Source organism: Harpia harpyja, chromosome 10, assembly GCF_026419915.1.
Source record: "Harpia harpyja isolate bHarHar1 chromosome 10, bHarHar1 primary haplotype, whole genome shotgun sequence".
NCBI lineage: Eukaryota > Metazoa > Chordata > Aves > Accipitriformes > Accipitridae > Harpia > Harpia harpyja.
Window position 1 is genome coordinate 5,031,105 of NC_068949.1, and position 26,198 is coordinate 5,057,302.

At 58.2% G+C, this 26,198-nt stretch overlaps 2 protein-coding genes across 5 annotated transcripts in view; one reads left to right on the forward strand and one right to left on the reverse strand.

Annotated features, from left to right (window-relative positions):
* Positions 1-455: 455 nt before the first annotated feature.
* LOC128146912 (prosaposin-like) lies at positions 456-8,522 on the forward strand. Its single transcript, XM_052798882.1, has 14 exons — positions 456-566; positions 3,988-4,112; positions 4,424-4,498; positions 4,573-4,698; positions 4,904-5,098; positions 5,398-5,541; positions 5,705-5,761; positions 6,139-6,246; positions 6,470-6,556; positions 6,669-6,852; positions 6,959-7,128; positions 7,208-7,288; positions 7,427-7,534; positions 7,624-8,522. Exons 1-14 carry the CDS (start codon positions 506-508, stop codon positions 7,657-7,659), a joined length of 1,557 nt encoding a protein of 518 aa, XP_052654842.1. The 5' UTR covers positions 456-505; the 3' UTR covers positions 7,660-8,522.
* Positions 8,523-8,766: 244 nt separating this feature from the next.
* Positions 8,767-26,198, reverse strand: part of CDH23 (cadherin related 23) — a 214,173-nt gene continuing 196,741 nt past the window's right edge. The window contains exons 7-36 of one of the 4 annotated variants that reach the window (XM_052798877.1): positions 24,757-24,937; positions 23,768-23,901; positions 23,320-23,529; positions 23,034-23,141; positions 22,397-22,499; positions 21,395-21,520; positions 21,105-21,308; positions 20,414-20,872; positions 19,425-19,541; positions 18,626-18,850; positions 18,373-18,542; positions 17,956-18,093; positions 17,681-17,800; positions 17,070-17,247; positions 16,077-16,288; positions 15,349-15,543; positions 14,919-15,029; positions 14,614-14,743; positions 14,167-14,430; positions 13,879-14,040; positions 13,506-13,762; positions 13,127-13,224; positions 12,906-13,026; positions 12,645-12,724; positions 12,273-12,313; positions 11,906-11,966; positions 11,339-11,468; positions 11,134-11,256; positions 10,840-10,953; positions 8,767-9,885 (exon numbers count right to left, since the gene is read on the reverse strand). In XM_052798877.1, coding sequence (XP_052654837.1) covers positions 9,559-9,885; positions 10,840-10,953; positions 11,134-11,256; positions 11,339-11,468; positions 11,906-11,966; positions 12,273-12,313; positions 12,645-12,724; positions 12,906-13,026; positions 13,127-13,224; positions 13,506-13,762; positions 13,879-14,040; positions 14,167-14,430; positions 14,614-14,743; positions 14,919-15,029; positions 15,349-15,543; positions 16,077-16,288; positions 17,070-17,247; positions 17,681-17,800; positions 17,956-18,093; positions 18,373-18,542; positions 18,626-18,850; positions 19,425-19,541; positions 20,414-20,872; positions 21,105-21,308; positions 21,395-21,520; positions 22,397-22,499; positions 23,034-23,141; positions 23,320-23,529; positions 23,768-23,901; positions 24,757-24,937 — 4,899 coding nt within the window. In that variant the 3' untranslated portion in view covers positions 8,767-9,558. The other 3 variants (XM_052798881.1, XM_052798879.1, XM_052798880.1) reach the window with 3 other exon arrangements.

Sequence of the window (26,198 nt, forward strand, 5' to 3'; positions counted from 1 at the left end):
TAATGTGGCTTTCCTTTTGTTTTAATTCCTTGTTTTATTTTGAATAAAATGTCACTTAAATGCTTTACGTGAACTACTTGACTGCCTCTAAATACACTTTAATTCACTTGTCCTAAATTTGCTGGTCTTTAATATCTGCACTGCTGACCTTTTTTGTAAGGGATAATGCTCTGTTCAGCAAAGGGCACAGCAAATGGCTATATCCCATGGCACTAGGACAAGTTTTCCCCCTGCTGTGCCCACCCTTTGCAGCCAGGAGGGGCGAGGTTAGTGTCGAGCAGCAGGTTCTGGGCTGGTTTTGACTTCCCGGGAATACCTGCCTGGCTCTGGTCCCTCCCTCCACTTGCAGGCTGGTGATGATTTTATAATCAAGGCATAAGGAGAGGGGTGTGGTAATTGCCCTGCGTAGGTGTGGGTTCTCACTACTCCCAACCCATCCAAGATTCCTCAGTCTGGGAGCAGCACAGGAGAGGAACCAGCCACTGAGGACTATCTTAGGAACGGCATGGAGAGCAAATGGAGTGGCTGGGTGCTGATCCTTTCTGTGTGCCTGGGCTCCTACCAAGGTAAGGCTAGGACTTGAGGAGAGCCTAGAAAACCCCTCTGAACCCCAAAACTATTCCCAACTATAGCGCTTAAGCTCCAGAGCGTGCTTCCTTGTCCCTCTGTGGTGTTCAAGGTGGGCCAGAGGAGAGCTGGGGCAGGCAGCACCACTGGCTGCTTTACCTCTTGCCCACCTGGATGCGAGCATTGCAAGTTCTGCCCTTAAAGATGATCTTGGGGCAAAAAGTGGTTTGCTCCCTCACTTCTCCAGACACCAGGGATTCAGATGGAGCTTGTTTTGCCGGGGTATGGAAGGAGGGAGGCCGGCTGATGGGGCGTCTCGGCAGTGATGGGGGAGAGGGCTGTGTTGTCGTCTGCCCTTGGCGTTGGGACCTGGCTGCGTAGATGTGATCTGGGGGAAACCATGGTGTTGTCCTTGCATAACGGAGTAACTGTGGTGCCACCTGAAGTTGCCCCTTTCCTTAGGGACCTTGTACAAGGTGTGGGAGGCAGGAAGCCTCCTCTGCTGTGGCTTGCTGAGCTCCAGGTAGGGTGATGGGGTGCAATGCTGCAGCCCTTCGCACCTTTGGAGCCCTCTCACCACTGGGGCTTTGGGTATTGGTGAGCAAATCCTCCTGCAGGTGAGCTTAACGCTGCTGTCCCTTAGGTATCCCCCTGATAAGAGAGAAAGTGATACCCAGCTCATCCCCTGCCCATCCCCAGGAAACAAGTTGGGAAAAGCCTGTTTCAGACCCCTGGTCCTTGCTTGAGGGGAAATGACTTATTGCAGGGAAATTTCCCTGGGGAAGCCATGGAGCTCTGCTGTTGTAGGCAACCCCCTCCCACCTTTTAGAGGGAAGATCCCACCTTTTAGAGGGAAGATCCCACCTTTTAGAGGGAAGATCCCACCTTTTAGAGGGAAGATCCCGTTTTGCTCCCTAATTACCCCAGGCTTGACCCATTGGGCTCCTCTGATGTGACCTGCCCAGGCGCCAGCTTTGCGGTGAAGGAGTCGTGACTGCACACGCGTGGCCTGGCAGTGGTGGGGGATATGCCAAGGTGCTCCAGTCGGCAACAGGCAGAGCAGGAAAGTTCACCTACGCACAGCACGTCCGTCCTTGGGGCAATGCCTGCCCTGGAAGCCATGGGGCGGCTCTTGTAGCGGTGGCTTGGCTGCGTGGCATGGCAGGGCTGCGGGACCAGGGGCCGGTGCAAGCCTTGAAGAGGGATTTTGATGCTGGGAAGAGTGTATTTATGGCTTTTGCTGTGACAGAGGCGTGCGCCAGGCTAAGAACTGGGTCGCTGGGGCCCACGCCGCCACCCCCAGGTTTTACGTCACAACTTGCTTGCCAGGCTCGGCCGGCTCAGCCGGTGCGCTCTGGGGTTCCATGTAATGCTGGTACGGCCCTGTCAGATCCGGAGCTCGGTGCTGGATTCCCCCCCCCGGAGCAAAGACCACCCCACCCTGGGGGCCTGGCAGCCAGGGATAGGGCTGGCCTGGGGCCACCATGGCAGCGTGGGAGCATCCCTGCCTCACCCCGTGCCCCGTGCCGGGGCTTTGCCGAAAACGGCATCGTCCGACATCCTGCTGCCTGGGTGTCTGTCAGCGTGAGGCAGCTCTGGCATGGCTTTGAAATGTGGAGGAGAGCTCATGGGGCACCGGTTGCCCCAATTGCTTGCCCCATGGCGATGCTTTGCAGCTGGGGAAGCTCCCCTGCTTTCGGCAGTTGGGTGTTATGATTAGTATTTATTATTTTTCTGGCCCAGCACTTGTTGCCTGAGTTTCAGCTTGAGTAAGCGCTGAGCTGGGAGCCACCGTGGGCCAGAAAGGTGCAAGTCCAAACCACTGGTGTCTTTTAGACCAGGCTCATCCCCCTATGCCATTGCTGGCAGCATCCTTATGCCACTGCTCTGGTCTCCAGCATAGGGCTGCGAGAGATGCCTGTGTCTGTGGGTCAGGCAGGACCTGCTCAGAAACAACCTGTGGGGTTGTTGTCTCCCGTCTCCTCCTTTTTTTTTTTTTTTTTTGGTGCTGCCCCTTAACGCTTCTGCTGACTTGCCATTCCTGTTTGCCCTGATGCCAGCGCCAGGGTTAAAAAAAAAACCAACCTAAATATATATCTCTCAGCTGATGCGGCGACCGTGGCATCGCGCTGCTGGAGAGGTGTGTGGGAAGCTGTGCATGGGAAACCGGGGGGGACTCGCCCTGCCCCGGGGCTCGCTCCTGCCCTGGTGTTGCCGTCAGCCCGATGGGGTAATCGGGGCTGAAACACCACCCGGCACCTGCCGAGCTGCGCCAGCGCTTTTGGGAGCAGGTGGGGCTGGTGGGGGGCTCGGGAGCCCCTTCCCCACGGCCCCCACTCTTGGGGACTTGCTGGGGTGGGCCCCAGCATCTCAAGCTGCTGCCCCAACACGTCCTGTGGATAAGTCGAAGGCGTTGCTAGAATCCAGCATGCGGGAAAAGCAGCTTTTGGGGAGAAACCTGGTAAGGGCAGGGTGGGTGGAAGGAGCAGTTTCTGCCTTTGGCTTTATTCCTGCTGTGCAAAATTATACGGCCAGGGCCGGGTGGTAAAAGCTGGCTGCAAATGCTCTGGTGGGGTTGTGCTTTGCTTAGAAACACCAGCTGGAAGAGGGTATGAAGCAGGGTATGTCCGTCCGTCTGTTCATGTGCTGCTCCACACGTGCCCCCCAACTTTCTGGAGCAGCTCCTGGCCAAAGCAGGGCAGCCAAAGGGCTTGGGTTCTACTGGCTCCTCGCCTCCTCTCCGGCCGCATCCTGAGTGGGCACAGCCCCCGGTGGGAATAAACACTTGCCCCATCGCGAATGAATCCTGAGACGCCAAGGTGGCAATTAAACCGCCGGCGTTGCACCATGCCACCGCGCTGCCTGGGTGGCGGATGCTGCCGCTGCCACGCCGGGGATTTGCAGCCAGGAGAAAATGCTGTCGTTGGGAGGAAATGAAAAGAAAACCACCCAAAACAGGGGTTGCTCAATCATTGCCGGGAGCCGCGGTGTGGCTAACCAGCTGCTGCACGGGGCTGAGCGCTGGCACCCCCGCTTTGCTCGTTTTGCAAGATTTATTGCTGTTTTTATAACCGGTTGCCTCCCCAGTGTGTCGAAGGGTGCCGCGAGGCTGAGGATGATCCCCAAATTTGCTTTGCTTTTGATGCTGGCCCAAAGCTGCTGTGATATCCCATTGGAAAAGCCGGCAGCACGCGGTGGCCCGGCAAAGCCGTCCTTTGCTGGCTTTAAAAAAAAAAATAAATTTATAAAACCCAACCACCGTTGCGAAAGCTGAGGGTGAATCACAGCAGGAGGGTGAGGACCATCGCCCTCGGCTCGTGGGGCAGGGCTGGGGTTGGGGCACTGGTGGGGAGGTCGGTGCAGGGCAGGAGATGGTCTCGGGGTGCCCCAGGGGCTGACGGTCTCCTACCCCACCTGCAGCCGGGGCCAGCCCCCTCCACGAATGCGGCGAGCGACCGGAGGACTGGTGCCGGGACGTGGTGACGGCGGCCAAGTGTGGGGCACTGCAGCTGTGCCGGATCACTGTCTGGGACCAGGCCCTGGGGGTAACCACGCCGGGAGGGGGGGATGCAGGAGGAGGGAGGGATGTGCCCATCCTGCCCCAAAACATGGGGCTGGGGGGAGAATCCCAGCCTGCCCGCCCCAATGCTGGGCACCCAGAGGAGCATCTACTGATGTTCTTGGGCAGCAATGTGTCTGCAGGGTGAGTGACAAAGAGCGGGTACCCCGGGATATTCCCAAGTGCCCACCAAGGGGCTGTTTTGGGGATGAAGGGTTAGGATTTGGGGAGCAAGCGGCAGGGGGGGGTGTGTCCGGGTGCTGTGGCAGCATCCCAACGCGTCCCCTTTCTCGGCAGAAGGGGATCCCATGTCACCTGTGCCAGGTGGTGGTCTCCGTGGTGGGCAAGATCCTGCAGGACAACCGCACTGAGGTGGGTTAGGGCTGGCACGTCCCCCGCTCCACCGTGGGGTCAGCCCAGCCCTCAATTCTTCCCTTATCACCTAGGAAAAGCTGCGTCTCTTCTTGGATAAGAAATGCCAGTACCTGCCCTTCCAGGACTGGTCTGTCAAGTGCAAGAAGATGGTAGACACCGGCATCCTCATCCTCATCCAACTGGGCAAGCAAGTGCTGGTAACTGGCTGGGGGAACCCCCTTGGATTTGCGTTTCCCCATGGTTTTGGATGTCTTGGGGGCTTGCAGGGCAAGGGATGCTCTTGGAGCCTGGGACAAAACCTTTGTGAGATGAAGATGGGGATGGAAATGACCCAGGGATGAGGGGGAGCAGAGCGATGGGGCAGACGTGGCCCTGCAAGCCCCCACCCTTCTGCTCCCCCAGTCGGACCCAAAGGTGGTGTGCGGGACCATCAAGCTGTGCCAGCCCTGGGAAAACCCCACGGGGGCCCTGAAGTTTCAGGAGCCGCCGCCGGCCCCCGCGGGCCCCGCTCAGGACTTCGTTGACCTGGTCGCCCCCTTCATCGCCAATGTGCCCCTCCTGCTCCATCCCCAGGACCTGCCTCGTGGCGAGGCCCAGGTACCGTGGCACAGGCGAGAATGCCATTGATGCTGCTCAAGGGCGAGAATCATCTAAGCATCACCTATTTAACAATAATTAAAAAAAAAAAAAATTAAAATTACCGCACAGCTGAAATGGCATCTATTAGGGGTGTCACCAGTTTGGGGCTGGGATATTGCAAGATGCAGGGAGGGGAGCAAAAAGCTGTCCCAGATTGCGAATGGCATTTAAATCCCAGCTCTGCAAATGCGGGCACTGGGGGTGCTCGGTTATATTTTGGGGGGTACCGATGCGTCTCTGCCCATGTTGTCCCACAGGAGATGGAAGAGGTGTGCGGGCACTGCCTGCAGCTGGTGGCAGCCGTGCAGCTGGAGCTGGGGACCGACACCACCTTCGCCCAGACGCTGATGGCCCACGCCGAGCGGGCGTGTGAGGACCTGGCACCCGACCTGGCACAGGAGGTAAAGGGTACCAGCACCCCGTGGGCTCCCTCCTGTATGTCACCGTGGCATGGGCGCATCTTTTGCAGCCATCTGCTTTCGAGCAGCACCCTGGGGAGGGGGGTGCAGGCAGGGTGGTGGGGTGTCTGCCCTCGGGCACTGATGCCGTGTCTTCCCCGCACAGTGCAAGGGCTACCTGGCCGAATATGCGGACACGGCTGCCCGGCTGCTCCAGTACATGGTAAGTGGGTGAGGGGCTGCCAGGGGTGGGTGGGTGCTGGTGAGTGGGGGGGGGGGATGGACGAGCAGCACGGCCAAGGGGACCTCATCAGCAAATGCGGGGCCCTGCTCTCATTTTTTTTATTTAAACCCACTGCTTTATATTCCTACAAACTTTAAAATATTTTTCCCTCTCTCTGGCTTGCAACTGCTGTAATTCTTTCTGTATTTTCATTTTTTCTTGCCATTTTCTGGCCCCTCCACTGGCAGCAGGCTGAGGTAAATGAGATCCATGCCCCGATGGGCTGAAATCACCCTTCATGGGGAAGCGGGGGGGCGCAGGGTCACCCTCCCGGGGGGGTGATGCCCACCTGATTCGGGATGTCTCTCTCTCCCCAGGACCCGATGGAGCTGTGTGGCCAGCTGGGACTCTGCTCCTCTGCCTCGGCGCTGCCGCTCCACACGCTGCTCACGGAGAAGGCGATGCAGGTCCTGAGCATGCTGGGGGTAAGCAGGGACCCCCCCCCAGACTCCTCCATGCACCTTAAAATCCAAACTAACTCCAGGAAGGGGGAGCTTAATTTTGCTTTTTTTTTTTTTTTTTTTTTTTTCCTCAAGCATCTTCATTTTTCCAAGGTGGGGAATGTCTTTCATGGAGGGTTGATGGCTGGGTGGGATGGAGGTGGCTCTGGGGGGGCTCGGCGTGCATCCCACTGCCTTGTCCCGACAGGACAGGGAGGGGACCACACCGCTGTGTGAGTTGTGCCAGTTTGCCGTGAAGACGGCCGAGAGCCTCCTGGAGAACAACGTGACGGAGGTGAGCCTCGCCGCTGCCGTCCAGGGATGGCGGGGCTGGGAAAGGGGGGGGGGCAAAGGGAGCAGCAAGTGGGGAGGGGGGGGGTTTCCCTCTGCCTGCCTTCTCCCGGCAGGAGCAACTGGTGAATGACATCGAGAAGGTGTGCTACATGCTGCCCCACGGTGTCATCGGGCAGTGCAAGGATTTTGTCGACTCCTACGGCAAAGCCGTGGTCATCATGCTGCTGGAGGCCACTGACCCAGCGGCCGTCTGCACCATGCTGCGCTGCTGCCCCCGCACCGGGGACGCCCACCGAGGTGAGCTGGGGGGACCTGGGTGGCACCCAGATACCGGGTCCCCAAGGAGAAGGGTGCTGGGGGGGGGGTGTGTGCTAATGCCCCCCCGTTCTTCAATGTCCCACAGGGACTGCTGCGCTGGAGCAGCTGGCGGTGGGCGCGGGTGCCTTCTGCAACGTCTGCCAGATTGTCATCACCTACTTTGATAACGAGCTGCTGAAGAACGAGACGCTGGCGGAGCTGGGTGACGTGCTGGAGAAGGGCTGCGAGCTTCTGCCCACGCCGTTCACCGGCAAGGTGAGCTGTGGGGGGGGTAGTGCCCATCCCAGTGGGGACCCCCCCCCGACACCGGGCTCACCCCCTCTCTCCTTCCCAGTGCGAAGCGCTCGTGGTACAGTACGAACCAGCGGCCGTGCGGCTTCTCGTGCAGATGATGGACCCCAACTTCGTCTGCACTGTAAGTGTCCCCGTACCATGGGTGCTGCACCCCACTCCCTGGGGCAGCCCGGACGCACGTGGGCATCTTTAGTCCAAGCCTAGCAGTGCTTATGGGGGTTTTTTCCTCCCCCCCCCATCCTTTTCCTTCACAATGCAGAAAATAAGAGCCTGTGACTCACCTGAGGAGGACCTCCTGGGCTCGGACCCCTGTGCCTGGGGCCCGCACTATTGGTGCAAGAACATGGCCACGGCGGTCGAGTGCCACGTAAGTGTTGGCCGTGTCCCCTCCCCTGGGTCGGCAGGGTGCTGGGGGTCCCTGTCTCCCCTGCCCATCCCTTGCCGTCTCTCCCGCAGGCTGTCGAGCACTGCCGGCGTCACCTATGGAACTAGGAGCCACCTCCCCGGCCGGTTGGGCTTGCCCTGCCGTTTTGGTTCAGGATCCCAGACCCCCTCCCTTGGGATGCGCCTGTGCCCGTGGACGGCGACGGCAGGAGCCCACCGGCCTCACCACCCCGGCGGAGGCTGTGGGGTGCCCCAGCCACCTCTGCCACTTCCTTTTCCACCCCTGGGGCTTGGATTTCCAAATCAGGTTAAGGGACTTGTTAGTGTTTTCAGGACTGAGGATTCAGCCTCACTGTCTCTGAGGCTGCCTGCAAAATCCCACCAGCTCTCCCCATCCCCATCCCCATCCCCATCCCCATCCCCATCCCCATCCCACCCTGAACCGCTCGTAAAGCCCAGATCCTGCAACGTTGATCGGTCCCCATGGGCTGCGATGGTTTCTGCTGCCCAAACGCCGGACCCCCCCCCAGTCCTGGCTGCTGGCAGTCTCACACCGCAGGTCTCTTGGCTTTTGGCAAGCACAGCCCTTTGCTGGTCCCTCTTCAAATTGGGGTGGCTTTTTATTAATATTTTTTTTCCCTTGGTCACCAGTTAAAGAAACAAAGTGGATTAAATTTACCTGCAATGCCCGGCTTAGCATGACATTTACAGTACACTGGTTTTGTGTCCGGCTGATTGCTGGAAATAGATATATTTTAAGTATCCCCGGAACCAAAAAATGAGTGAGTTTGGGGGCAAAGATTTCCTTTCATGCACACATGCCCATGGGGGGGGGGGTCCTGTGCCAGCCCAGCCGTGGCTGTGAGGGGCAGCGGGGTGCTGGCTCGTCCCCTCCCAGCTGCAGGAGGGGGGATGCCCACAGTCCTGAGTGTGCACAGGAGCATCTCACTGCAAATAAACTCCTCCCGTGAGCCCGGCTGGTTGTCTCCTTTCTCCTTCTACTGGGGGCTGGCGGTGCAGCAAGGGGGGGCAAACCTGGGGGAGGTTTAATGCTTCCCCCCAAATCCGGGTTGCAGCAACACCCGGGGTGGTATCTTGCGAAGATGATGGATTGAGGGGTGAATTAAGGGAAAAAGGGGGTTTTTCTCTTCAAAAGGTGGTTTGGGTATGATGAATCTGGTGCAGCGTGGCAGGGGAGGAAGGACGACAGACAGATTACCCAAAGCCATAGACAGTGTATTTCTGAGTCCCGTAACAGACCGTGCCCGAAACTCTCCACAAAGGTTACGATTGGAAACAAACCCCCGAACGAACAAACCCGAAAGCAAGAGAGAAGGGGAAAGAAAAGGGCAAGAAAAGACACGCACGAGCACTCCACATCCAGAAGCCCCAGTTATTGTCAGTCTCTCTTTTTTGACATCGCAACATGTTTTGGTAAAGCCAGCAAAATGGAGAAATGTCTTCGGTTTTTGTTTTTTTTTTTTTTTGAGGGCGTCTTTCCTTGCCGGAAAGGTGATGGCAATGCCAAATGGACTTGGCCTCTCCCTGCGCTGCCCCAGCCCTCCCCGTGCCCATGGTTGAGGTTTGATGGCTGCTTGTCCCCAGCCTCTGCCTGGGGATGCTGCAGCAGCACATCATCCGCACCTTCACTGCACCTTCACCCCTGTCCGGCCTGGACTCATTGGATTTGTTTATCTTTTCTTTTTTTTTCTTTTTTTTAAAAAAAAAAAAAATTATAAGAAAAATAAAAAAAATTTAATGCTTTCATGGATAAATGACAGGTGAGTAAAAGCATACCAGTCCTGAGAGCCCTTTCCCGGGGCCAAGCTCTCCAAGGCTGCCAGAGCGAACCGCACCGGTTGGCCTGGACTCCTTCTGCAGGGGAAGGGGGGGCCAAGCGCTGGTCTTGGGGTGCCCCCGGCCCCCGCCACGGCCCCCCTGGTCCGTGCTTCATCCCCGCCGGCCCCGGCTTGCCTAGAGGAGCACCACCACCACCACCACCGCTCGTCATAACTCAGTGATCTCCAGCGGGCTCTCCATGATCACCTCCCGCATCTTGTGCAGGGGGGTGGACTTGGCCGACTCGGTGCGGGCGTTGTGGTCGCTGTAGCCCCCGCAGTCGGCGGTCAGAGTCTCCAGCGAGCGACCCAGCACTTTCTGGTCATCCTCAGGCAGGCTGTTGAGGTCGGAGGCGAGCAGCGTGCCCGTGCTGCCGTGCACCACGTGGATGCCGTCGGGACCTTTCAGCTCCACCGGTTGCTTGTGTCGGAAGCGGAGGCTGCCCTGGCTGGGGCTGCGTTCCTCCTCCTCCTCCTCCAGCTCCTTCTGGATCAGCTGCAAAAGGTCCACAGAGCAGGGGGAATCACCACTGCGGCCAGACCAGATCCTGGCTTCCCTGCTTCCGAACCTCCTGCAATGCCAGAGCCCAGCAGGAGGGACGGGACCCTCCTCTTCTGAAGCAACCTCAGAGCGTGGCGATGAGGAACACCAGCGCAGTGACGACCTCCAGCCAGATCACTTGCTTGTCGGGTGGGTGCCCTGGCTCGGGCATTGGCTGCCACCTGGGTGGTATGTCCTGCAGCAGCCCCTGCAGCTGCCAAGGGGGTGGTTTTGGACCCAGGCTGGGATTTGGGGTTGTATGAGGGTGCTGGGGCAAGAAGCAGACAAGGAAAGGCATCAAGGGAAGGCTGAATGGGCTGGAGGGTTGGGGGGCAGAAGGGCTGAAAGGTGTCTCCTGTTCCACTGCTCTCCTCTACTCTGTTTGCCCCATGTTTTGCTCCCCATGAAGAGGGGGAAGGCTGCGGGAGGAACTGTTTTTTTCCCTACATCAGCCCTCCTGCACCAAAACCATCTGTCCCAGCCTTTTTGCCTCAAAAACCTGCTGGGTTGATAAGTTCAGAGGAGCAGAGAGGAGGAAAGATGTCCCCGCATGTGTGCAGGGACCTGCAACTTCTTGGCCAGCCTCGGCAGAGATGGGCAGGTGATGGACAGAGCCCACCCTGCAAAGAGGGGGGTCCTCCCCCAGGGTGGGAGAGACCGAGGGAGGGGGTGCTGCTGATGCTCAGGGGAATCACAGAGGGTCATGAGAGCTGGGGCACTGCAGGGAACCAGCAGGCTCAGTGGAAAACCAGCGCCTGGCTCATTTTGGCCAAGCAGGGAGTGGGGGGACCACTGGGTGATGGGGACCGTGGCCACGGGGAGTGACCGCAGCCTGCGGGGCCAGGAAGACACACTGCATCCCAGAGGGCACGGCAAGCATCTCCCCATGCCCATGCACATCCCGTCTACCTCTGAGACCGAGGAGCGGTCCCCCTGACTGGCGGTGGCCTTATGCACCATCCGCTGGGCAAAGAGTTTTTTCAAGCGCATGTAATCATCCAGGACAACCTTCAAGAGAGAGCCCTGGGTGGAGGGGGAGAGACGATGGGTTACGCAAGGGAGACGGTTTGGTCAGAGGGAGGCTGGCCTCATCCCAGCATTTTTTTGGAGGAACATCACCCTCTGGCGCCGCAGCCACGAACCTGGAAGCAGGAGTGGTAGGAGAATACCCCTCGGTGGAGGATGCCCGCACTCATCACTCACCTTGATGGGTCCCTCCCGCATGATCTGCCCCAGCTTGGCAATGTTGTCGTACTCCTGGATGGCTGCCCGCAGGTAGCGGTCATCCTCGGGCTTGGCCGCCGAGGGCTCTCTCCCGAAGGTCCCCTGCGGGAAGAGAGAGCGGCTGAGGAGGCGGTGTGGGTGTCGGGTGCGGGTTGGAGGTGTCCCGGTGGGGGCCGTGTCTCACGTGGGTGCGGGCAGGGCTGTTCCAGAGGTCAGTGATCTCGCTCAGGTTCTCTGGCAGGTCGTCCTCGTGTTCCGCCTGCGCTGCCAGCTCCATGTTCCTGCAGAAGGGGTCCAGCCACACCGGGTTGGCCCTGCCCAGGGGAGAGGAGCAGCCCTCAGCATAAGCAAAGAGCGGCAGCATCCCTAACCCCATCCACAGCCTGGATGCTGAGGTTGCGCTGCCTCCTCCTGCCCTGTGCAGGCATGAATTCGGTTGCTCTGGATCCAGATGTGTGTCGTCACCCGCCCGTCAGCTCTGCTTACCCTGAGCCTGGCCAGTATTGGCAGAGATGGAGTCACAGGAGAAGGCACAAGGTCTTTTGGCTTTGAAAGCTCTCAAGGCAAGCACGCGTCCCAGGGCCAGAGTCATGCCCTACATGGCATGCCTGGCCCCATCCCCCCGCAGAGCAGAGAGGCATCGTGTCTCCCGCGCATCCCGGGCTGCAAAATTCAGGCATCCTCCTCTCGGGAGCAGCATGCGATGCCGCAAGGTGGCAAACCAGGGAGGGAAAGGATGGGAAGAACTCACCCATCAAATGAGTACTTGTTGGTGTTTGGCATGTCCATGATGTCCATGAAGCCTCTGTTCCCTGCAAAAGGCAGGGGTGGGGGTTACAGGGCAGCAAGTCAGCAGGCTGAGCAGCAAACCATGGGGTGGCACTTCTTTATCGGGGATGGAAACTCGGTGACCAGAAAGGCACCGGTGGCATGACAAACACACTGGGATGCAGCTGATAATGCGGACCCTGGATGCTGAGAAAAGCCTCCCACCATCGCGCCTTGCTGGGCAGGATCGCTTCTGATTTACACCCTGCTGACATCCCCTGTGTACCCCCTCCGTGCTCTTCATGCACCCTGCTGTCTCATGCAGCTGGAAAACCCCAAACACTGCTCACCGGTGGAGCCAGCCACTATGGCTTTCAATTTCCTTTTGTGCCTGCAAAAGAAACACAGCGAACCAGGGAAGAAAATAAAGACAATGCTCGAAAAAAGAGGGGAACACAGATTTGCAATAACCCTGCAAACAGCCCCTCTATCTATAAGGACGGCGAGTTTGGTGGGGAGAGGTGCTATCAGTATTAAAACCGTATATTTTGGGGGAAGAGGTGTAATTTTTGAACCGAGGCTGAGCCCCGCCGCAGAAGGCGTTGGGAAGCTGATGCCCTCCTTTGCTTGCTGGCACTGCCAGCGCCAGGAGCAGCCACATGGGTCCCCCCGGCTCAGGGCCGGGATTGCGGCCAGCGGGGCAGAGCCCGAATGTTACTCACACTGTCCGGTAGTACCAGTTCATGAGGATGAAGAGCATGGCAGCCAGGAAGAGCAGGACGGCCAGCACGATGATTGCCATCTAGGAGAGACAAAGGGGTAGGGGCAACATCTGGCACGGAGCCAGCACCTGGCGGGGGGGCACCTGCCCAAAATTATTTGGGTGAAACATCTCTCCAGGCCATGGAGGGCCATGGAAGATGGGAAGGGACATCGCCCCACATACAAGCAGCAGCCAGCACCAGCCCCAGCTGGGCCGTTACCTGCAGAGCCGAGAGGTCGTCCGGGGCGCGGGCGGTGATGGCGGGCTGCACATCGAGCACGTTGTAGTTCCTGAAGAGGTTCCTCAGCTGCTCCTTGTTCTCGTCTATCATCTGAATCACCCTGGGAAGAGAAGGGCTGCTTGGGCATCTTGATGTTAATGAGGCTCCCTGAGGACTCAAGGGGCCAGGAGATGGGCTGGGTCATGGGCCAGGTGACGTACCGCTCCACGTCCAGGATGCGGTTGGTCTCTCTGTTCACCACATGGATCAGCAGCTCTGTCTGTGCGAAGTTCACCCGGCCTTTCTTGTCAACATGGAACTGGGGAGAGACAGCAAGGTCTGCAATGCAGGAGAGGTGTCTCTTCCCGGGGCATCTCCTGAGCATGCCCCGAGGTAAGCTTATGTGGCAAGAGACCCTCAAGCCTGGCATGGGGTTGGTCTGGACCCCTTTGATACACCCCAGCCTGGGATGTATCCGTCACCTTCAGAGCTCAGGGGTGTCTATGGTTTATACAGACAGGGAACCCTCAAAGGACACCTCCCAAGCACCATGTGGAAGGTTACCTACCCCTTGAAGCAACCTCAAAGGTGGGTAGTTACCTGCACGTCATCTGTGTTGACGATGGCGCCCGTGATGTTGGAGAGCAGGCTGATGAACTCCTCCTCAAACTGCCTGACTTTGTCAGGGATCTCATTGATGATGATTTTGACCCGCTGGTCATCCCGCAGGATGTAAATCCCCACAATGGCGGTGTCGTTGTGGCCCACCAGGTCAGAGGCTATGATGTCCACCACAAAGTAGCCAGGGTTGTAGGCCGTGAAGAGGTCAAAGGTTCGCAGGACTCCATCAAGGGTTCCTGGGGGAAGGACGGTCACAAGCCCAGGATTAGTGACCCCGGCCATGGGGACGTCTTTGGCCATAGGAACATCTCTGGCCATGGCCCTGTGCTCCTGTGGCATGCAGGGTACACACCAATGCTGAAGATGTTGGCCACCTCCTCGGAGTCATTGGAGTGCTGCTTGATGTAGCGGATGCTCAAGATGTTGTACAGGACCAGGCTGTTATTGCCCACATCAGCATCCACTGCGACCACTCTGATCAGCTCTGATCCCACCTTGGCGTCGGTGGCAACCCCTTTGAGAGAGAGACAGGACAGGGACCTGGGGCCAGGCTGGCTCTCACTGCCCCTTCATCAGGCTGGATTTTCTCAAGAGCATCTCTGGCTCCTGGTGCACCCCCCCAGCCCCTGGCACCCCTTACCCGCCGTGTACTCCGACTTGGTGAACTGGGGCGACTGGTCATTGATGTCGTCCAGGAAGATCCGCACCTCCTGAAGGGTCAGATCCCCGCTGAGGTCCCAGGGATGGGCTCTGCCTGCCTGCTGGCCCTGAGGAGGGGACCAGTTCCTCTGGCTGGACGCTTTGACAATGATGGAGTAGTATGGCTCCTTCTCCCGGTCCAGGTCTCGCAAGACCTGCAGCTTCCCCTCTCGGCTCAGCTGGAAGTTGCTCTCTTGGTTCCCAGCTGGGTGCAGAAAGGGGTGCCCAGTTAGTCCCCTTCAGGCTCGGCATTTCTGAAACGCCACCTCACCCGCTGACCAGGGCAGAAAGGCAGCGAGGAGATGATAGGGCCATGGAAACTGTTGGCCAGGAGTGTGCGGGGGGATGCAGAGCTGCCCATCCCATCCCCTCCCCGCTCGGCACCCACCTGCTATGAAGTAGTAGACGATGGCGTTGGAGCCCTCATCTGCATCCACTGCACCAGTGACGTTCCCCACCACAGTGCCTGGCCGCGAGTGCTCGGGGATGGAGAGCGCCTGGTACTGGGGACTGTCCCTCTGGCAGAGACCCCGGGAGAAGGGAGGGTTAGGAGCATTGAGTTGGCTTTAAATAAAAGTGGACAAATCCCGTCGTGCTCCCCACCATGGTAATGCCCAGGGGTGCATGCTTCATCACGTGTGCTCACCGGGATCCCCATCCCTGCATCCCACCCCCTCCATCCTGGCGCCTTACGGGTGGCCTGAGGAAAATGGGCTCATTGTCATCGATGTCATCAAGTGCAACCTGGAGGGGTTGCATGGTCTCGTAGGCTGGCTGGCCCTGGTCGCAGGCCACGATGATCAGCTGGGGAGAGAGACAAAAGGGCTGTGCTGGGCAAAGCCATGTGGGCCAGGAGACATTGCTGAGGCAGGGAGAGAGAGGACAGCTGGGTGGCGGAGGATTTTGGGGGGATTTAACAGGGAATTGGGAGCTGGCCCACCAGGATGCAACTCCCCGATGGCACTTGATAACCACCCAGCTCCTGCTAAGGTGTGACATCTTCACGACTGCGGCAGCTGACCCCGTGCCCACCACATCGCTTGCATCCTGCCGACCCTGCACCGGACCCGCAGCCTCGAGGACCATCCCGGCCACCCCATGGGTGCACCGCTGCTTGGCTCACGTTGTACACCGCTTGCTTCTCCCGGTCCAGCCGCATGGCCGTCTGGATCAGCCCGCTGACCGAGTCGATGCTGAAATACTCCCAGTCTTTGTTCCCTGCCCCGGTTTTCAGCAGGCTGTAGAGCACCGCTCCGTTGAGGCCCTCATCTTTGTCCGTGGCGTAGACCTCATAGACGTTGGACCACAGGGGGATCTCCTGCTTGCACACATGCAGCCCCTCAGCCCCAGCATTGCACATGAGCCCCCTGCTCCCCCTGCCCCTCCAAACCCCCTTGTATTGGGGTCAGCAGGCTCCCGCTGCCCAAAACCCAACTGGGGACTGGCAACGTGGAGCCATGACTCCCGTCGGCACAGTGGCTGCTCCATGCACGCGCCGGCGACTGGCTGAGCCAAGTCTGGCTTCCCAGAAAGGAGAAACATCTTAAATGTCAGCATTTTGGCCCTTGTTTATAAACAGGCTTGGCATGCAGCGACCGGCTGTTTCCTTATTTTGTGTGTTGCTGGGGTTTCTGTTCCCAAAGCTGCCCCAGCATCCCTGCCTGCCCATATGGAGAGGGGCTGTTGTTGACTCTCCAGCCCCATGACCCAAACCGTCTTGCCACATGTTAAATCAAGGTCTTGGTTCATCCCTGGTGGAGATGGAGAATGGATTTTGCCACCAGTAGGCAGGAGCGCTCCCGGGCACGGTATCAGCATGCCATGACCCCTGCTCCCTCTCAAGGGATTTACCTCCTTGATGTGAAGGATGGTGCCATTGGGCGGGCGGACGAAGATGGGGCGGTTGTCATTGATGTCAATGACCTCGACGTGGAGCATGGTGGTCCCCCAGAGAGGGGGACGTCCCTTGTCCGTGGCCACCACGGTCAGGTTGAACCTCTCGTAGGACTGCAAGCGCCGCCGGGACACGACGAGCCCAGAGTCTTTATTGATCTTGAAAGCCTCTGCGGGCAGAAAAAACACATCTCTGGCTCAGGACACTTTGCACCAGATAAATTACGACTAGAAACCAGTATACCATCTGAAGCACACCTCTCACTGGTGGGAAATTCCTGTCAAGAAGTGATGGAGCAGAGCTGGCTGCCTGAGGCCAGGGATGTGGATGGCCTCAGTGTTTTCAGAGCATCCCTGCCCACTGCTGCATCCCTGCCACTGGGCAGTGCCAAGGGCCCAGTGCTCCCAGGCCACCCCTGGCTGTATTTCACTCCTACCCAGGCTGGGACAGGGCAGTGGTCAGAAGAGCCCATGGGTCTCAGGAAAATGAATGTTCTGCCATTCCCCTCTACATTTATGCTGGCTTTTGCCTGGCTCCCAGCACTCCTCGGTCTGCAGAGATGATATACTGGATTTCAGGCACTATCACTATCCACCCACAATCTCCTAGGCCTTCTTAGATTTCCTCTAAAGCATGTAGCGAGTTTGCTCCAAGACACACTTGTGTATAGACAAAGTCCTGCTGGGGTGGGGAAGACAAGAGGATAAGCCAAGGCTGGGCTGCAGGATGAAGGCAGGCAAAGCCATAACATGCCATACCATGAGGAACTGGGAACTGTGGAGCAATATCAAAAGCACGTAGCTGCACGCTTTCGGTATTGCTTCTGGGAGCATGTGCACAACCTTGTTCCAAGCCATCGGCAGGATGTAGGCTTGGCCCCTATGTCTCCTCCAATTGCTCCTCATCATAACCCTCCTCCCTGGGGAGGACCCCCCACTGCCAGCACCTACCCGCTCCAGGGCCCTCGATGCTGTAGGTCACCACGCCGTTATCCCCTTCGTCCAGGTCAGTGGCAGTCATGGTGATCACCGATGTCCCTGCCGGCTCGTTTTCATAGACGCTGGTGCTGAACTGGCTCTTGCTGAACTGGGGCCTGAAGTCGTTGATGTCCAGGACTGTGATCAGCACCTTTGACAAGGCACAGCAGGCTGGGTGACGTGAGGCTGGAGACAGCCGGGCAGCCCCCAGGGGCCATACCCCTGCCGTGACCTGCGGTTCCACTGCAGGAGCACGGTGCCCTTCCTGCTATTCGTTTAGCTCTGCTAGCTGAATTCCTGCCTCCAACAATGGGGGCCACCGCGGCCGGGGCACCCATTCACGCCGGAGCACTTGCAGACAATAGCGTCGCCCTTCCCTGCTCCATCCCCTCCTGCTGACGTGCTGTCCCCGTGGCAAAGTCCCCTGCACCATCTACCCCACAGCCCCCGGCATCATCTGGTCTTCCTTCTGCCTAATTACTCTGCAAGCCACCCGCAAGCTCACTGGGGAGGAAGGCCTGAGGTTTAACACCTTCTTGCTGGTGACCGCCACGCGAGGGGTGGTGGGAAGAGGAGAGCCCTACCTGCACAGAGTTCTCCCGACGGTTACTGGAGACATCCCCAGGGTTGTCCCTGGCCACAGCCGTCAGTGTGTAGTGATCCTTCTTCTCCCGGTCCAGGGCTGACAGGATGTAGATGTCTCCCTGCAGCACACAGAGACCTTCAGGTGGACCTCGTCTGGCAGAGCTGGTACTCGAGAAGGGGCAGAAGGTGAGGTGTGGGAGCAAGGCACAAGGTGCGACAATCTCAGCCTCCCCTCCCTTTCCCCGCTCTGTTCCAGCCTCAGTTGGCTCCTTACCGTGTTGGGATTTATCCCAAACTTGCCCTCTCCATCCCCCAGGCTGTACTGGATGAGAGCAAAACGCCCAGAATCTGCATCCGTGGCCTTGACCCTCAGGATGACTGTACCCAATGGCACGTCCTCAAAGACAGCTTTCTGCAAGCAAAGGGAGCAGGCAGGACCGGTTGTTTCATCACTTGCTGTTTTAGCAGGCAGTAACCAAGGGCGTAGGGTGGCACCCAGGGATGGGCACAGCTGGACCCAGAACAAGACACTCACACAGAGTACATTGGTGGGTTGACCATCTTCATATGGTTCAAGCACAGACAGAGGGAAGAGAAGGGGTCCCCTGGAGAACCCCCAGCTCTGTGCCTGTCCTCACCAGGCAGGCACTGCCCAGCCCCACACGGACTTGAACGGGGGAGCCCAGCTCACCTGGTAGGATGGTTGGCTGAAAACAGGATTGTTGTCATTGATATCCACTATCTGAAGGTACACAGGGATCTCGGCAGATCTGCGGGGAGAGCCGTTGTCGGAAGCTCGGATGGTGAAGTTCAGCCACTGCACCTCCTCATAGTCCACCGTCCTGTTGGCCACGACCTTCCCTAGAGGATGGCAGACCCTGAAATGAGAAACCTGTCCCAGGCCACCGACCTGCCCCAGACTCCCACCTCCCCAGGCTACCGACCTGCTGACTGGTCTTCGAGGCAGGTGTAGCCTTCCGGGGAGAGGTTCAGCAGCTCATAGGTGATCTGCCCATTGGCACCTTTGTCTGGGTCCACTGCTGAGATGGAGATGAGTGTGGTGCCCTGCGTGGCTCCCTCCAGGATCCTCTCAGTGAAATAGGTGACCCCAAAGGGGCGGAAACGGGGTGTGTTGTCATTGACATCCAAGACGTTGACTGTCAGCTTGGCTATGGCCATGGTGGAGACCACAGGGGAAGAGAAAAGGAAGAGGACAAGTGAGAAAGAGAAGGGAAAGGAGGAGGGGAGGAAGAGGGGTTGTAAAGTTACAAGCATGAAACTCCATGAAAACCAGCTAAATGGAGCTGGTTCATCAAGAAAAATGGCAATATTCAGCAAAGCCGCAATGCCCCGAGCTGACTGTGGGACAGTCTCTCCTATTTCAGACCTACTCCTGATCTGTGTGTGCCTTCTCACACACAGGCCTGCATTTGCCAGGAGCAGGCTGGCGAGACACGATGGGTGTCTCCCATGGTATGGTTACGGGCACGTGGTCCTCTCGATCCCCTGTGCAGCCCTGGGATAGCTGGGACATTTGCTAAAGGAGGGCTCAGAGGAGAACCCAAACACGATGGGAGATGGTGCAGGACTGTTCCTGCTGGAAATGTTGCTGATCAGGATGGAGAGGGAGGTGGGAGAGCTGCTGGCTACCCAGAAGCTGCGTTGGTGCCTGGGAAAGGCTGTGCCAGCCCCCGGCAGCTGCCAGCCCTGGCCCCACGCTCCCTGGGTAAAGCCCACGCTTACCATTGGGCACGCTGACCGAGCGGTCGATGACTTCACTGGCATTGTCGTGGACGGAGATGGTGACCTCGTAGGTGGCCACCAGTTCCCGATTGAGGGGAGTTTTGATCTTCACAGCTCCTGGGAACCCCAAAAAGATGGGGGTCACAGGCTGTGCCTGCATCCCCCACTGAAGACCCTCAGCAGACCAGTCTGGACCAGCCGACTGCTGCACCCTTGGCTGTGCTTGCTCTCCTGCCGCTCTCCAAAGGCTAAACAGGGAAAACACTTGATAGCTACAGGAGGAGATAACTTCTCTCCCCCTGCTCTCCATCTCCTGCCTTCCTGCCTGCTCCGCTCTACCCAGCTAACAGGTTCTCACGCTGCCTCAGCCGGGGTAAGGGTTTGGGTTGTGCCAACAAGAGGGGTTTGGGAGCAACTGCTGCTGCTTCCCTGCATGACCCCATCCACCTTAGATCAGCATCCATGCGTCTTTAAAAGTCTTGTCCCGTATCCTTTCCAACAAGGGCGTTTTTCTTTCCCGGATCAGCTCTGTGCTTCCAAAATAGATGCAGGGAGCTCCTGGCCCTCCTTCCCCGAGGGCAGAGCCCACCACCTACCCCGGAATCCCCCCTTTGGTCCCCCCAGCGAGGGTGCCCGTGTCCGGTCTGCCAAGGCTGAGCAGCCCCCGGCCTGCAGCGGGGCCGCCTGTGATGGTGATGGGTGAGATGGAGGAAGGAGACGGATGGCGCTGAGAGACAAATGAGCACCGACACAGAGACAAACCTGGCAGGCCAAGAGGCGGAAAGGAAAGAAAAAGGTTAGTTAAGTCAGTTGGGTGGGGGAGAGAGGACAGGGCAGGGTGAGACAGGGCAGCTGGAGGAGGAGAGCGGGGAGGCAGGAGGGGAGCATCATCTCCTTGTGCCTCGGACACCTACCTCCAGGCAGAGAAGAAGAAGCAGAAGAGAGTAGAGGGGTCCGCATCGCCCGCGCAGCCCTTCCCGCTCTCCTACCTGTCCTAAAATCCACCGCGAACGCTCCTTGCTGGTCGGGGACCAGCGCATCTGTGTCGTCGCGGGCCACAATCTCCAGCAAGTAGTACTCCAGGCGGGGGTGGAGGTCCCGATCGATGGCAGTCACCTCGGCCACCACCGTGCCAGGGGCAGCCGACTCGGGGACGCTGACCGTCTGGATGGGGTTGATGAACTCAGGCCGGCAGTCATTGACGTCATCGATGAAGAGGGTGACGGTGGCAGTGCCTGAGAGTGCTGGTGTGCCCTGGTCCACGGCCACCACCGTCAGCCGGTAGGCATCTCGCTCCTCCCGGTCGATGCTGATGTTGGCCACGCGGATCACCCCCGTGGTGGCATCAATCAGGAACCTGTCCTGGCCACCGCTCTCAATCCGGTAATCCAGCTGCTGGTTGAGGCCGCTGTCGGCATCCATGGCCGTCACCTGGAGGATGGAGAAGCCTGGAAAGAGGCGACGCAGCCCTCTCAAGTGAGGGTTGGAGGGCAGCAGCAACAAGCCCCCAGTCCCAAGGCAAATACCATCAAGCAACATGGGCAGCCCCAATTCCCAAATTTTCCCTTCAGCCCTATCCTGGCCAGACCTGACACTAGGATTGGGATCTTCATAGTCCCAGGGGCACACCCAGGTCTCCCCACTGCCCACCCTCACATCCAGCCCCATCCTTCTCCTGACCTGGAGGGCTGTTTTCCCGCAGCCGTGCTGTGATGGATGCCGGCTGGAAGACAGGGTGGTTGTCATTGTCATCCAGGATGGTCACTGCCAGGCTGGCGGTGCTGTTCAGCCCCCCCACATCACGAGCCACCAACGTGAACTCCAGGCAAGGGTCTGGCAAAGCCTCTCGGTCTATCACGCTGCCAGGCTTCACCGAAATGACACCTGGAGAAGGGGAAAAGACTGGTGACAGACTCCACGGCTGACTGGTGGCCCTGGGCTGGGGACAGGGACCTGCTGAGCCACCCCACCTGTCCTGTTGTCGATGACAAAGAGGTCCAAGGATGCCTTCAGGAGCTGGTAGGTCACTATGGCGTTGATGTCCTGGTCACCATCCAGAGCTAGGATGGGTCCATTGAGCACTGTGACCAGAGTCCCTGGATGGGATCATAAAGGTTAGGGAAGGTGGCAGCCCCCTGTGGAACCCCCACGTCCCCCTCCCCCCCCGGTGACGCATGAGGGACGGCAATGAATGGATGGAGGAATTGACAAGAGTGGGGCCTCGAGGGGCACGAGGCAGCGGGGGGGCAGCTGCTGCAGCCTTGCAGACCGACTCGTGAGGCCCAGGCAAGGTGGTGGGACGTCCGGCTAAAAACAAACAGACAGACACATCCATCAGATGGGCGGCACCAGAACCCTGCCACCAAGGGCATCACCTGGAGGCACCCAAACCCTTTGCCTGGGATGTCCCTCAATGGTGGGAGGGAGGTACCTGAGGTCTTGGAGCAGGGGAGCAATTTAAATGGCAGGAAGGCATCAGAAAAAAGAAGAATATTTCTAGCTCTTTGGCTGGGAAATGTCTACCTGGACAGGCTGGACTGTTTTATCTCTAACCAAGATAGCAAGGTGGCTCCAGGTGCTGGTGATGGAGAGATGGCAGCCCATCTCCTGCGGGCACATTGGGCAGGTTGGTGCCCTCAAGGCTGCCCCCAGGGATCAGCTCAGACCACAGGCACCTCTTGCTGTCTGCAGCTGGGCAGTTCCCAAACAGGGCTGATTTCTTGCAGGGTTGTGCCTGACCTGTGCCAGGAAGGGTTTCCACCAGCAGCATGGACCAAAGCTACGGTATCCTCAAGGCTGACCTCCCCGGGCAGTAGGCAGGAACCCCTCATACTCAGCATTCCTGTCCTACTGACCTGCAACCTTTCCCTGCTCAGCGTCGTGTCTCCTCCACGATGGCCAGGAGACACCTCCCCTCGCCCAGCCCCAAAGGGAGTCTCCAGGAGCCACTAAGGGAGCAAAGAGAGACCTACCTGGGGATGAATTCTCCATCACCTCAGCCTGGTAGGAGTTCTGGGTAAAGAAGGGACGGTTGTCGTTCTCATCCGCTATGGAAATGACCAGCAGGTCAAAATCCTAAAGGAAAACAGGGACAAGAGGGTGATGACCACAACATCCTTTTCTTGAGCTCACCTCCCGCCTCTCCCACCTCCAGTTTGGTGCTGGTGAGAGCTGGAGCCCTGTGCAACCATGATGATGTGCTCCCTGGCCCACCCTGGAGGGTCTGCAGGGACCCTCAGCCTGGGGCTGGGCATGCTTTCCCAGCCTGCACCCTGAAGGGTGATGCGTGGGACATCTTGGCAGGACAGGGTGTCATTGTGGTTGACCAGCTCTCCAGCCCAACTTTTCCCACCTTCCATGACATCTAATGCTGTTGCATGGAGTCAACATGCGATGTTGGACTTGCCCTAAACCCTACTGGTCCTGTTCTCCGCTGGGGAGGGGGTTGCAGCCCCTTCCTTGTGACCCCCAGATGCTTTTGGGAGATGAGGCTGCTACTGGAAACGCTGTGGGTAAATACACCGCCTGTTTTTGGCCACAGTAGGAATGCGTTCTCCCACCCACCCTGCCACCTGCGTCACCGGAGGCCCCGGCAGTGTCTGTAATTACCCGCCTGGCATTGCGTATGTTCTCGGGGTTGTCCTTCACCGTGATGGTCAGCCTGTACTCTGCCAGCCGCTCCCTGTCCAGCGGGCGGTTTACGTAGACGATGCCGCTCTACCCAGAAAAAAGGGAGGAAAATAGGTACAAGGGACGTGAGGAGTGCTTCCTCCGGGGCATCTCCTGCCAGGGCAGGGATGCCAGGCGGCCCCCATGGGTGCCCAGGAAGGCAGGGCTCCAGGGCCAGAGGTGCCCACCCTCCATGTCCCGGCATCCCACCCCCCTGTGGGCGTACGGTGCTGTTGATGTAGAAGGCATTGTCTGTGTTCCCTGCTGTTATGTCGAAGGTCAGGAGGGCATTTGGTCCCTTGTCCGCATCCCGGGCGAGGACGCGGGTGACAAAGCTGGAGACGGGGGCGTTCTCGCTGAGGGTGAGGTTCATTGGGAGGTTGAGGAGCACGGGGTCATTGTCGTTGATGTCCAGCACACGGACGCCCACCAGGATCTGCCGGGAAGAGAAGTGGTGCGGGCACGTGGCACCCATTTCCATCCCTGTCATCCTTTTTTTGCCCCCCCTAGGCAAGATGTGGACTTCCCCACTCACCACATTATGGTCTGGGGGAGGAAAGCCCCAGGGACAGGGGAAAGGAGAAGGGGAGGAGAGTGAAGGCAGAGACAAGGAGGAAGGAGCTGAGGATGGGGATGGCACCCCACAGCCGCTCACGCCACCCAGGGGGACTCACCGTGGAGCTGAGGGGGGGCACCCCCCGGTCCCGGGCGGCAATGGTGAGGTTATAGAAGGGGATGTTCTCGCGGTCCAGCTCAGCATCCTTCCGCACCCGCAGCTCCCCTTCCACCGGGGAGATCACAAACTCCCCTGCCAGAGACAGCAGGGCCCTGGCTCGTGCCATGCTGCTGCAAATGGCCCGGTTCCCCAGGGGAACGGCTTGTTTCGGAGCCGGGGGACAGGCACCATGGTGGGTTTGGGGACAAAACCATGCCTGTGGCAGCTGGGGACTATCCTGGATGCACCCCCAGGTACCAGCAGGAGCAGGGGATGGGCTGAATGGCCAAATAGCCTGCGCCCCTTGGCTGGGCCTTTCTGAAGATGCCAACAGCCCTCCGGGCACCTGCCCATGCCCTGTGATGGCCAGAGCAGGGTGGGCTACACGGCACGGACCCACCCAAGCTGAGGGGTTGTGTCCCGGTTGTTCTGGAAAAGCTTTGCAGCGGGGTCAGCTGGGAGATGGGACTGGGCTCTGCCTGGGCTAAAGTCACCACCCATTCACAGAGGGACAGCCCTGGTTAGGGATGCCACCTGCTCTGGGCTGCTGGTGGGGCTGGAGCTACAGCTTTGTCATGGGTTGCAGAGCAACTCGGTCCCCAAATGCCCTGCAAACCCCACAGGGGTGAGGCAACGGGGCTGTGTAATTACAGCTCTCGGTTTCTACTTCTGCGGTCTTGTTTTTTGCTTTTTTTATTTTTTTGCCTTTATTGTTTAACAGATTTCCCCCCTCCCTTGCACAAGCCCCGGCCACCCCCTTGGCCAGCCACGAACAGGTTAAGTTTCCTGTTGCTCAAAACAGGATTTCCTGGTGTCAAAAGGCTGAATTCGCAGAAGCGCTGGGAGGGAGGATGGCTTTTCTGAAACGCTTCCGCCTGCGCTCCGGCAAGCCAGGTTCCTCCATGGGGCAACCAGAAGGAGAGGTGATGCCCCCACGTCCCCGCTCACCGAGTGGGTCCCCGGCGATGATGCTGTACTCCACTTGCCCGCTGGGTCCCGAGTCGCCGTCGTGGGCCAGGAAGGTCCAGACGCGCGGGCCGGGCTGCCCTTCGGTGACGTCGAAGGGACCCTCGTAGGGCCGCGGGAAGGTGGGACAGTTGTCGTTGATGTCATTGAGGTTCACCAGCACCTGCGGTCAGGGTGAGAGGGTGGAGGGTGGTGAGAAGAGAGGGATGGAAGGGGGAGACCAGCCCTCTGGCCATGAGCATGGGAAGCCGTGGACAAGTGACATTGCAAAATACCTCCTGTATTTCTGGCTTTGCTGGGTTCACCGAACATCCAGCTTACAGTTCAGAGATTCAAACTCAGTTATTCCTGATCATGCCCATCCTACAGCAACACTATGAAACTCCAGCCGCACACAGGTGGGGCCCTTTTCAACCTCTGGGCCACACAGCATGATGGAGAGGTCAGTGCAAAAGCCCGATGTTCTCCACATTCACATCCTGATACCCAAGCCGGATAGACAAAAACCACAGACATGGATTTGACCACCAATCTCTGCAGCCAGCTGCACACTTGCTCACTCCTTTTCCTCCACCAAGGGCTTCATTCCTAATGCTGAGTAAACTTGAAAAAATTTGCAGCTTGCGTCCTTAGTCCAACACAAAACACCACTGTTGGCACGTTTCCCCTCTTAGTATCCCTTCCTACAACACACTTAGCTGGCTAGAAATCTATTCTACAGATCTCAAAAGGGGAAAGCATCAACAATTTTAGGGCAGAGTAGACCACGGGGCTGCTGGCAAAGCTGTGGATCCAACAAACTTGAGTCTTGCTTTTTAGCTGAGTCACACTACATAGAAGACGTTTATATAGCTCTATACTATACTATATTGCAAAGTGGGTTATCCTGTTGCTCGGCTTCAGGGACCTTGCACAGCGCAGAAACGCTGCCTGAGGACGAGAGTCTCCAGTGACTAATAAAAGGTTGAGATTTGGTGGTACGGGTGGTCATGAGAGATACTGAAATATGAGGAGCTTTCTGCCCTCCGGGGTTAGAGGATAGTAAAATCCATCAGATGGGCATTTGTTCCTGGCTAAATCTACAGAAGAGTATATCTGAGTCTCTGCTCCATTTCCTAGCAGTGGAGAAAATAAACACTGGCACGCCTTATCAGGGTGATGGATTTCCCATCACTTGGGATCTTAAATAATCACTAAGCCTCCTCCTAAAAGCTATGTTTTCATACAGTGCTGGCACAAACTCCATGGGCCATGTAGGGAGGGTGTTTCCTATCCTTTCTAGCTTCAGTACTTGTTGCTGAAGGGGTTTCCAAGTTCACATCTCTGCTTGGGCTAAGAGCAGGGAAAGCTCTGCCTTTGCCTGCAGCACGTTGGCAGCTGCCGCCTTCCCTGCTGGCAGTTAAACCCCAGGTCTTAAGGTTTCC